At 35.2% G+C, this 12,505-nt stretch overlaps 1 protein-coding gene across 1 annotated transcript in view; it reads left to right on the top strand.

The window, feature by feature from the left end:
- LOC131048512 (structural maintenance of chromosomes protein 2-1) overlaps positions 1-7,201 on the top strand; it is a 30,063-nt gene extending 22,862 nt beyond the window's left edge. The window contains exons 10-21 of the mRNA XM_057982480.2: positions 36-132; positions 2,614-2,730; positions 3,016-3,234; positions 3,308-3,448; positions 3,640-3,807; positions 3,919-4,103; positions 4,393-4,486; positions 4,573-4,661; positions 4,788-5,013; positions 6,314-6,388; positions 6,486-6,628; positions 6,735-7,201. Of these exons, the coding sequence (XP_057838463.2) occupies positions 36-132; positions 2,614-2,730; positions 3,016-3,234; positions 3,308-3,448; positions 3,640-3,807; positions 3,919-4,103; positions 4,393-4,486; positions 4,573-4,661; positions 4,788-5,013; positions 6,314-6,388; positions 6,486-6,628; positions 6,735-6,768 (1,588 nt within the window). The 3' untranslated portion in view covers positions 6,769-7,201. The remainder of the gene's footprint in view (positions 1-35; positions 133-2,613; positions 2,731-3,015; positions 3,235-3,307; positions 3,449-3,639; positions 3,808-3,918; positions 4,104-4,392; positions 4,487-4,572; positions 4,662-4,787; positions 5,014-6,313; positions 6,389-6,485; positions 6,629-6,734) is intronic.
- Positions 7,202-12,505: the final 5,304 nt, after the last annotated feature.

Here is a 12,505-nt window from a genome sequence, read left to right as displayed (position 1 = left end):
TAAAAAAGCTCAGTTGCTATTTTTTGGTCATGCAGGGGAGGGGGTGAGTTGTTAAGGCGGCTTCATGCATTGTCAGAGGCAGAGACTGAGCTTACTATTCATCAAAACAAGTTAACAAGGATTGAAGCAGAAGTACAACCATATTTTTAACATCTTTTTAGAAAAAATTAAAAAAACAAAAAAAACTATACATTTGAATGAATATGGTTTATCATGAAATAGGAAATGTGAAATAACATGCCTTGGTTCTAAACATGATTTTTAAAAGGGAATGAAACTATAGAGCATAAACAAAACACAAATCTCTATGTACATAACATATTAACAGTAAACAATGTGGAAAATTGCTGATGTGAAACTGATGCTATCTTGCCATGAGTTTTTACATACAATGGTTTGAGAATCATGTACCGCTTCCTTTCACTTGCATTCTTTCACATATGACGCATTAACTTTAATTACATCAGAACTTGAGCAAAGATGTAAAATATTCAGTTCATGTTTGTAAAACAGCATCTTTCCCAATTGTTGTCCGTGCTTCTAGAAGAAAAAGACAGTCTTCTGACTGTTATAGCAGAAGGATTTGCATATCTGCAATATTTAACAGTAGTTCCTAAGTATTATTTTGACAAATTTAGGACTTGCAGAAGTTTGACAATATTAAAGTGCTTTTAAATCTGTAAGCTCCTGCTTGACTGTTTGAGCCTTTTCCGTTGTGATTTCCAATGCTACAAGATTTTAAGTTCTTGTCATCTCCCGTTTCATTTTAATTTTTATGTACACTTGTGACATAAAAAATTGCAATGACACTCAATGAATTGATTATGCTATAAGATAGATCCTGTGGCCTTAAAGAGTATTTCCTTGTGCTTCCCCAGCCAATGCAACCATGTTCATCAAAATTGGAATATAGGTATGATAGTTGGCAGCTTCAACTACATTTTTATGTAACATAAGCATTGATTGCTGTAAACCTTGAATTAGAGTTGCTAAATCAATGTTGGATTTATGGCATGCTCCTCTGAATAAAAAGATTATGCTTTTCTTGTTTCTTCAGCGTCATTGGTTGCACAAGACTGTTATAAAGAAACACATAAATTCTACGCTTTTAAAGTTGTGTTGGCAGGGTGAATTCTACCAACAATGAATATAAATTTTTAAATAGTACATCAATTAATTTTTATCATTCATCTCTAAACCTTTTCTTTTTCTTAAGGATCATTATAGCATATCTCCTTTTCAGACTCAACAATAATGTTATGCTCCTTGAATACTTGATCCATTGTTATGTGTTCCTCCCATGTCAGCTTCCATGATAAATGGGTGCACATTAAATCTTATTCGAACTCCCTTGTTGTTTGTCTGAGCTTTTCAGCTGCTTTTCTATTGGCCTTTGAAACATAAGTGGCCCATTGATAGCTCACTCTCACTCTGACTCAATTCGAATAGTGGGCACCATATTTGCAATTCGCTGTGTCTATCTTTGCAGAATTACATTGCCAGCATAGATTTCACCACTTTAGCAACATGTTGCTCCAATAATGTACTCATATGAATTCAATTGAGATAAATGGAATTCTATTCTTCTTATATGATACTGCAAAAAATAGACATAATGTCACTTTTCTATGCTGCTGTACTCTTTTTTTGGCTACATTCACTCCCGTAATTGTTATTTCATATAGTCTATGGAAATCCTCAGACTGAAAAGACCACAGATGGTTTTATCTTAATAAGAATAGTTGCAAAGCCTGTCCGAGGGTCATACACCTACTGTCAAATATTTCAGTGGGAAGACTGGTAACATAGTTAAGATGTTCACCACTCTTGCATACGCCGTACTCTTGGCTTCATGTTTGAATTCATTAATCCTGTACCATGTGGGAAGTTATTACTCATGAATCATTTGTGAGGTCTTCTTTTCAACTGGTGCAATTGGTGTCTCTACCTTGCCCTTTTGACTGTGAACCCCTCGGCAGATTCACTATTATTGACAATGTTGCTAATCAGTCAAAAACTATCTCAGCGGTGCCTGTTTTTAGTTGTTTCCAAGTCAAACTTTAAACATTGATTATGGTCATCACTTTATTTTGAATTGATTACTCTGAATATATGTTCTGTCATCGTTGTGCATATTTTTCATTAATTTAGGGCTATTTTCTTTTAGAATATGTAACAAATTTTTGGTTAATAACCTATGTACTCAAATTTTGCCTACAATATGTCATACTTGGCAAGTCACTGTGTCCTGATACAGAGTGCAATTTTTTTTAAAAAATTGGTTCTAAAACATAATCATTAAATTCATCCTAGGTTTAAGTGTTGAATGTTGCAGATTATATATACTACTCTGATGTTGTAACTCTCATGTTGGAAGCTTATCATTTCCTCAATTCCTCCGGTTTTGCTTGTGTTAGGATCATTATGTGGCTTCATTAGTTAGTAATTGGGTTCATGTCTACATCCATGATGTATTTAGGAAATTACCTTGAAGATGTTAATCTGAACATATGCTTGTTTTGACTCTTTATACTCCCTTTTTCTGCTTTGTTTTTCTCTCTAAAAGTTCACATAGGAATATGACCTTGGATTATTTTTGTTGTCCTTACCCAGATTGCCACGTTGTTGCCATTGCAAAAGAAGTTTTCACATTTGAAATCTCAGCTAGAGCTAAAGTCCTACGATCTTTCTCTTTTTGAAAATAGAGCTCAGCAGAATGAGCACCATAAGGTAATCCTCTGACCTCACACTTGTTGCATGATTTTTTTGTTTTCATCTTTTTATTAAATTGAAATTTGAAGAGAAGGTGCTGGTCTTTTAAGATTTTATGTAGATTATTTTTTACAATACATTTCTATAGAAATCATATCCGAGTGGTACCTATTTTGAAATAAATTTTGTGGTCAATTTTTCATATCAGTAATTTTTTGACTTTATGTTTTGGTTTGTCCACAATTCTTTCCTTGATTGTTTGAATTGTCTAGTAACCATAATTCATTCTACCCTTGTATGTAGTTAAGTGAATTGGTTGCCGGAATGGAAAAGGAGCTTGAAATGTCCAAGATAGAAGCGTTAACAAAAGATGAACTTCACAAGACTTGTATTTCTCGAGTGACTACCCTTGAAAAGGCAATCAAGAAGCACAGTCAAGACCGTGAAAGTAGACTTGAAAGTCTAGATAAAAAGATCAAGTCAGTGAAGCAACAGATGGTGTCAGCTTCAAAGGAGCTTAAGGTAATATAGGAATCAGTTTCTCACATTATAATGAGGTTTCTTGCTAGCAACTTACCATTTATTTGCATGGTAGGGCCATGAAGTTGAAAAGGAGAGGCTAGTTATGGAAAAGGAGTCTGTTATTCAGGAAAAGGCTTCACTGGAAGCTCAGTTAGTCTCAAGTGAGTCTCAAATTAAAATCCTTGCAGATGAGGTGGACAAATTAAGTAATAAGGTATGCTATTGACTATATTATATATCTACTTTTTTGATAGTTTTTGAGATATTATAAATTTGTCGCAAAACATGCTTTCTTTGTTCTCTTTTAGAAATTTGAGTCGTGTCTTGCTTAATTTGAATGTGGCGGGCAATGATAATTTGAGTTATTTGTATCATCAACTGCAAATTTGTTTTTTCTATGTTCAGGTTGATGCCATAAAAAAAGATTATGACCAAGCTCAAGAAGAGCTGAATGTGAACCGTGCAAAGATCAAAGAGCGTGATGCTCAAATCAATTCTCTGGCTAAGATGCAACACAAGCTTGAAGAGAAGATGAGTGATGCAAACTTAGAAGGAAAGAAATTGGATAATGAGGTAGTTTGAAGTTATATAAAAGGAAAAGAAGGAATCCAGTATCACTGTATGTTGTTTCTAGAGAAGGCTAAAGTATAAATTCTAACATGGTGTTCTTGAAATCGATGGCAGATCAAACGTTTGGAGTTGGAACAGAAGGATTGTTCATTAAAAGTAGATAAGCTACTTGAGAAGCATGAGTGGATAGTGACAGAGAGACAACTATTTGGAAAGGAAGGGACTGATTATGACTTCTCAGCTCGCAATCCAAGAAAAGCAAGAGAGGAATATGATAGATTGCAAGCTGAGCAGTCAAGGTATAAAACAAATGGGTTGCCTTTTGCTTGAATTAAGGTCAAAAGAAATCAAGTTTTAACATATATTGGGCATTTTGTAGGTCACCAATCTTGCTTTCTATCTGCAAATTTTTGTTTTGTTTATGGTGCTATGTATATGTTACTTTCTGAATGGAATATTCAATATACTACTTGGGTGGCTATTTTGACTATAACAAAGTACACTCTATATGTGAACATCTATACATAAGATTCCCTCTTTATTCGTTATAATTCATACTGTATTGATGTTGAATTTTATTGATTGAAGTCTAGAGAAGAGGGTCAATAAGAAGGTGATGACAATGTTTGAAAAAGCAGAGGATGAGTACAAGGATCTTTTATCAAAAAAGAGCATCATTGAGGTTCAAGCCATCTCTTCTCCAGTTTGATGTTCATTTTGGAACTCATGATATTGTAAACTGTAGTAAAGTTTATGTTTTCTACACAGAATGACAAATCAAAGATTCACAAGGTTATTAATGAACTCGATGAAAAGAAGAAAGAAACTCTGAAAGTTACATGGTTGAAAGTAAACAAGTAAGTCTGACTTGATTACCTTCTGATTGAAAAATAGATTTGCACTGGGTTTTCATATATACAAGTGCAACAACTAAGTGTGACGATGTATTTATTATTTATATTATAATGCTTTTTTGGCTACAGGGACTTTGGATCTATTTTTTCAACCCTATTACAAGGAACAATGGCAAAATTGGAACCTCCTGAGGGTGGTGACTTTTTGGATGGGCTTGAGGTTAGGGTTGCCTTTGGAAGTGTATGGAAGCAGTCCTTGTCAGAGTTGAGTGGAGGCCAACGTTCTCTTTTAGCACTTTCCTTGATTTTGGCATTGTTGCTTTTCAAGCCTGCGCCATTGTACATTCTTGATGAGGTATCAACTTTATGCACACAAATTATATGTGATCTGTCTTCATACTATTTCTGCACTTGTATAGATGGTTACCAGCAGTTATTGTAACTTTTTTATGAATGTAAAGCTGCAAAAAATGACCTATATTATTATTTAATTTGATAACGTTCTTTAATATTCATTACAGGAAGGTGCTTTGGTTCCTTTAATTGTGTGTTAGAGTTTCATCCTGTTTTGTAATACTAGTAATTAATGGGCATAATAATCAAGTTGGACTGTTCAAGGATCAAATTTAATTAAGTGATGATGGTTGACTTCTGTCTAGCCATTCTGCTAACCAAGTTGACAATCCTCTCTGCACTTTACTGATAACCTTATCATGGGGAGATTATTACTTTATCGAGGCTAGGTGCTATAAAAATTTAAAACATTGTTTTGTCCTTATAATAGCTTTGGTTCTTATGGCATAAATGAGGTGAATGTGAAGTGATAAACATGATTAAATTTACATTAGATGTATAATTTGTGTTCTTTCTTTCACCATTTTCCTGCTTTGAAATATTACACATTTAAACCTTATTATCTCTGTTTTTTTTGTGTTTGAGTTAAAATTGAGAACTTGAGAAGGAGATACTTTTCCTATCAATTATGCCTTGATTATCATTCTTTTCTATTTGACAACATTTGGCACAATGAGACAAAGGTGTCAACTTGTGGAGGTTATGCTCCATAACACTTATAGATTACTAAATGCTTTGTTGCAATGCCATTGGTCTTCCTGATATGCCAGGAATCCCAGGCACACACATGCTCTATCAAACTAAACAGCACGGGGGAACAGCTATGGGAGGAACTTGCATGTGCGATGACTAAAATGTTAGGAGTATGGGAAATCATTGATATTCTGACAAAAAATTGTAACAGGTTCATGACCATGAATTGTTGAAGATATGCCGCTTCTGTCTAAGTCTACTAATCCTTCCATTATGTTTGTAGGTTATTTATCATGCGGTAGTTATATAGATAGCTTCTTGCTACTGTTCTGTATTTTGACAATTATTGACATTGCTGTTAAATTAGATTCTCACTATTTGCTCTTCTCTCTATAAATGCAATGTTGTCTTTGCTGTTGTATCCCGTCTCAGTTGATTTTTTTGTTCTTTTCATCTCCATTGCACGTTTTTTTAACCTTCATTAGAAAATTTAGGGCTAGTAATTAGAAAATTTCAAAGTACTTTATAGAGATGATGAATGGTGATTTAAATAGATTGTTGCCCATTATACATCAATGTTTTTAATGATTTTGTGTGAATTTTTGCAGGTTGATGCTGCTCTTGACCTCAGTCACACACAAAACATTGGAAGAATGATAAAGGCTCATTTCCCTCATTCTCAGGTATATGCTTTCCTTGTTGATGCAAGTTAAGATTATATAATGAATTGCTGTATTGGCTTTTTCTGGAGATACTTATTTGTGACACTGCAATGCACAGTTTATTGTTGTTTCTCTGAAGGAAGGCATGTTTAACAATGCCAATGTTATATTCCGTACAAAATTTGTGGATGGAGTATCTACTGTAACAAGAACAGTGCCAGCAAAACAAAAGAAGAAAGCTTCAGAAATCAGTCCTGAGAGGTATGTTACATGCCTAGAGGGTAGGTCCGTAAAGTGCCATTTTATGCAACTTTCACATGGTTTAACTTTTTTCTCAACTTTGTGTTGGCTGTTGTCATTTGATCAGGAGTCCCCTCAGGGAGAATAGGATGAAGCAGTAGGAAGGAAAGGAATGAGCATTTGCATTTTAGGATGGAAATCCTGTATTCAAATGTTCAGTATATAAAAATATGAAACATCCTGTGAATAACTGCGGATTGAGCAACTACTTGTTGGATATGCACTTGATTCTTTTAACAAAACTTTGCATCTTGGCTATCCCAGCCAATGTAAGCAGCTCTGCTATAGGATGCAAGATGTGTTCTGCATTTCTAGATTGTTTATGTAGGCAGGGACTTGTATGTGGATCACATTTGTATAAGATAGGTACTCAATATTGATTCAAGGTTGGAAGCATACATGCAGCTTCAAGAGAACTATAAAACATAAGATTTCTGCGATAATGTTTGGTTGCTTGTATGAAAGAACCCTTCGTGGAATTGTATTTTGGGATTAACATAAATTGCTAGTGTGGGACTCAAGTTTTTTCTTTTTCCTGAAAGTGCTATACATTCATTCTGTCACTGGCCAATGTTCGACCCTTTGCCTAATAGAATTCTAGACACTGTAATAATTTTGGATAAAATGCATCATATTGACTATAGTATTATACATTACCATGACTAATTTATACTTGATGTATTTTTGTATGGCAAATGTTTCATGCTGTCATCATATTGCAATGAATTCATTATTATTTAATGGAAGATAAAGCAAATCTATCATTCTACAATCTAGGTTGATTTGTGCTTATTTGTGTGTATTTGATTGCACTAGCCTAGATTAACCCTAAGGGAACCTGTATTTTCCATTTCAATAATTAGCATGAAAATGTAATGCTTAATCTTGTTGTCTAATGGTGAATCACTATTGGTCAAATATAAAAATGACATCAATAAAAATATAAATTAATAAAACATTTTCTCACACTAATTTTTAAGCAGGATACCCACAAAATGGGCTTGTTGAAAAGGCATTAGAAGCTTTTAAGCAAATGCAATTGGCGGGTATCAAGCAAAACTCCACGACCTTTGCAAGCATCCTGCCAGCCTGTGCCAAAATGGGAGCTGTAGAACAGGGTATGGACATCCATCAAAGCATAATAGAAAGAGGATTTATGTCAGATCTTGTAGTTGCAAATGCTCTGATTGATATGTATGCAAAACGTGGAATCATACACAAGGCACGTGAAGTTTTTGACAAAATGCCTCAAAAAAATGTAATATCATGGAATGCAGTGATTTCAGGATATACGCAAAATGGGTGTGTTGAAAAGGCTCTGGAAACATTTAAGCAAATGCAATCAGCAGGTGTAAAGCCAGACTCAACAACCTTTGTCTGTATTCTCCCAGCATGTGCCAACATGGGAGCTTTACAACAGGGCACGAACATCCATCAAAGTATAATGGAAATGAACATATTGTTAGGTGTTGCGGTTGCAAATGCCCTAGTAGATATGTATGCAAAATGTGAAAGCATACAGAAGGTACGTGAACTGTTTGATCAAATGCCTCAAAGGAATGTGATCTCATGGACTGCAATGATTGCAGGATATGCACAAAATGGCTTCTGTAAGGATGCTCTTAGTCTTTTTGAATCAATGAAGCTCTCTAGAACACACCCTGACCATGTAAGCTTCAGTTGTATTTTATTGGCATGCAGTCATGCAGGTTTAGTGGACGAGGGCTGTAAATACTTCAATCTCATTAGTGACTCCTAACGGATTACACCTACAATTGATCATTATGCGTGCATGGTTGACCTTCTTGGCCGTGCTGGCTATCCTGAGGAAACTCTAAACTTCATCATCAAAATGCCAATTAAACCTGTGGTGATAGTATGGTTGTGTTTTCTTGGTAATTGTAGAGCACATAAGAATATAAGGTTGGGATTATTTACAGCAACTCTTCTTTTTGAGCTGGATCCTAAAAATACAGCTACTTATATTCTTTTATCTAACATCTACGCAGAAATTGGTTACTGGAGTGAAGTTCAAATGGTAAGAAAATTAATGAAAGATAGAGGCATTCAAAAGATACCTGGATGTAGTTGGATTGAAATCCATAAAGTAGTACATGGATTTTTTGTTGGAAACAAATCACAGCCTCAGACAGAGGAGATCTATGCAAACTTGGAAACTTGTCTGGGAGATGAAGGTTGCAAGGTATTTTCCAAGACATGATGAATGGTGCGAAGGAGGAAGAAAAAGAATTTTTCCTCTGCCACCATGGTGAAAAGCAGGCAATAGCATCTGGATTGGAAAACACGAGCCCGGGAACACATTTTAGCTATCAAGTACCTCGACTGCCACACTGCAACCAAGTTTATGTCCAAGATTGTTGAGAGTGAACCGGTTCCTCTTAAGTACAATGTTCTTGTGGGGATTATTGGTGGTGCCAAGTGAAGCAAATCTAGACTTTGACGCTCGGAGATGAAAGGAAGAGATCTCTTGATAGTTCTTTAATCCATATCTTGTGCTAATTTCAGGTGTTCAATTTGGGATAGAATTACATATATCAGATTATGTGCACAAATGTATGTATGTCAATGCAGATTTGGTCTTCAATTTGGGATTGAATTACATATATCAGATTATGTGCACAAATGTATGTATGTCAATGCAGATTTGCTCAAAGGAAGGAAATTCGTTTATAGTCACACTAGAAGTTGGGAGGATTATGGAAGACATCTTTAAGAGAAAGTGTAGTCACTGGGCATAAATCATCAGTCAACAGCAAGCGGGTCTACCTTCAATATAAAGAATCAACATGCTTGAAGGTTTCTGGTCGTGTTTATCTTTTGAATCAACTTTTTGGATCATATTCTATAATCCATCATCAAGATAGTGAGTTGGAGAGGAGAAAATGTGATGCTTATAAAATATTAAACTTATAATATGATAAACTGCATTTAATCTTATACCTAGAAAGACCACTAAATTATAACCTATAATATGATAAACTTTTTGAAGGATGGAAAGACACAAAGATACATCGGACACATCCACACATTAGGTGAAGGCTACATAAACATCAAGCTTGACAACGAAGAATATATGTGTAATGTGAAGAAAGAGAAATATATGTAATTAGTATATCTATATTTGAAAAATATAGGTAAATTATGCCGAGAGATATCTTATAATAATAGAGTTGCTTAAAGTATGTTGTGCTGTTCTTGATCATTGAAGTAGCAAAATGGGTTACATTGGAAGAGAGAATTTAAGCATGGAATGTAAAAACCACAACCCAACTCTCATAATAAAGAGGAACATTTTTATAGGTGTGTATTACGTATTCAATTGTTGCACATCGGACCAATATTTATAGTTTGTGGATCATTGGCTTATAGAACCATTGAAAACCAATGTGAATGTACCCTCAATTAATATTGTGGTGCTCTTTGACATATCTCTATGATTCTAATGACAACACAATATTCAAATTTTTAGTCATAAGCAACACTGCTTAGATGGCATCAATTTTGTTTCAACATCTCAAAATGCATACTTCATATTATTGATATGGTTTTAAATTGTGGCATAAGAATAATGGTTATGGTATAATGTTAACACATATGAAAGTTAAGGGACTAATTTGGTGTGCTAGTGGTGTAGATTCGCATAATATTTTGAACTATGACAAATTTATAAACAAAATCTAATCTAAATAGATTAGTTTTTGTTTAATTAATTATGTTTTTTTGGCCAAGGTTTGTTAAGTTTTTGTAGGGTCTATATTGTCTTTGCTTTGCTTATATATTATACAAAATGGTTTTTGGACAGTTTTAAATATATGTCTTTATAAGGCCTAAATATTTCAATGTAGTTGCTTTGGCATGTGGGTATTAGGGATTGGATTTGGGCCTTTGTTTCAACTACGCAAGATATTTGAAATAACCCCTTGTTAAATATATCTACTTCAATCAATTAATTAGCCCTTATCAAATTTTATGATGAATGGACACTAAATTTAGGGCTCAAGTTTATGCTAAACCCAAAACCCTAGATTTCCCTCTTTCATTCCCACGATAACCCTAGCCTAGAATATTTAGTCCATTAAATAACAACAAGATCAATCATAACTTTATATATAGACATATATAATCAACATATATAAGCAACCCAAATTGCAAATATAGATTTGCATTCATTGATACCTATTTAAACTCGATTTACAACTCATGCGGTTGTTATGAGATTGTTCTTACATTTACAAAAAGAAAGAAATATATTACAAATGTTGTTTCAATAGCTTTCATGGATTCAAAGGCTTTGGTCAACATTTAGAACCTTTTATACTTTTGTTTGATTTGTTCCTATGGGTAACCACTATCATGGACACTTTTCGAGTAACCACTTCTATTGTGACAATTGCAAGTGTCACGTTGTCTTGATATTGTTGGTATCAACCATTGTTTAAGCTCAATTGCATCCTCTAAGTGAGAATTGCTTCTTTGGGCAATAGGATTTTTATCCTTGGCTCGTTATGAACCAGTAGGGTTTTTGTCCTCTAGTTGTTATATATTTTTGGGTTTCATCCTTAAATCTATTCATTTGAACACAAGTGCTTGAGACAATTTGATCAATGTTTGGTGTGGGTGTTCAAAAGTTTTTTTCTTCACAAGTTTCCAATCAAAAATACCATTCAATTGAGGTTGAAACCAACAAGGAGATTGTTTGGTACCAGAGAAGTAAACAGGGGGATAACCCATACCAACTGATGTCAGTTTACCCGAAATTTGCATCAACGTGATCAAGGAGGTACTAGGGAGGTATGGAAGAGGATGGTTGAATTTGCAACACTCACCCATAGTAATGGCAAGAAGAATTGTGCCCACAAACTCTAACTACCACATTAATTGCAGCTAGAGCATGTTGTGTGTTGCACACGCTCCCTGTCGCCGACAGGGTCCCCCTTCCTTTTTTGGGCCTTTCCATCTTCGCCCTGTTGAGTTCCGCGCAGAGCCTCTCATGTCCTTTTGAGCGAGCCCGCGTTCAGTCCATAAGATGATGATGTTGAGTGAAAGAGCCGATGATTCCATTAGGTCAGTCGAGCCCTCTTGTAGTAACCCACTTAACCCAACAAGATTTGAGCACCCTTTTTTTGTTGTTTACTTTAATCATTTGTGTTTGATTCAATCATATACTCTGGGCATCCATCGATTTGGATTAGGCATTCATCCATCCGGGATGAGCATCTAACCATACAGGTTAGGCATATGTCCATATGGAACATAAGGTTTCATCTATCCAATGCGGGATAGGCATCTACCCATACGGGGTAGGCATCTATCCAATTGGGATAGGAGGTGCTTTGGCCATAGACTTAGACTCATTGGGACCATTCGAGTCCTGAGTCACTCACTAAGTACTACACTCTTCTAATAGGAGTGCACCGAGGTCGCCGTCCTTAGGAGAAATCAAAATAACATAATACAAGATCGAATTCCACCTCAAAATTTGGCTTAAAGGCTCTAGAAGTCAAGCGAATCCATATGGGATTCCTTCCAAGTATGCATTGAATTACTTTTTCCTTTTTATTATACTTATCTTTCAATTTAGGATTCTTCTCAATCCTTCTTCTTACCAAAACCTAGACCCCATCCACGAACGCTTGAGTACTAGGGACAACTTCGTCCCTAGACTGCCTACATACCCGTTTCGGTAGGGGATCAAGGCGTAAAGTATGCAGTTCTGTTTTCTACTCTATGGTTTGATGTAAACTGATTAGTGGTTACACAACTCTTTCTAGGGTCAATGTCCCAGACAATTTCTCTGCGGTTGCTACCCACGGTGGT

This window comes from Cryptomeria japonica, chromosome 2 (genome assembly GCF_030272615.1).
Source record: "Cryptomeria japonica chromosome 2, Sugi_1.0, whole genome shotgun sequence".
Taxonomy (NCBI): Eukaryota; Viridiplantae; Streptophyta; class Pinopsida; order Cupressales; family Cupressaceae; genus Cryptomeria; species Cryptomeria japonica.
This window is presented reverse-complemented; position numbering and strand designations above follow the sequence as displayed.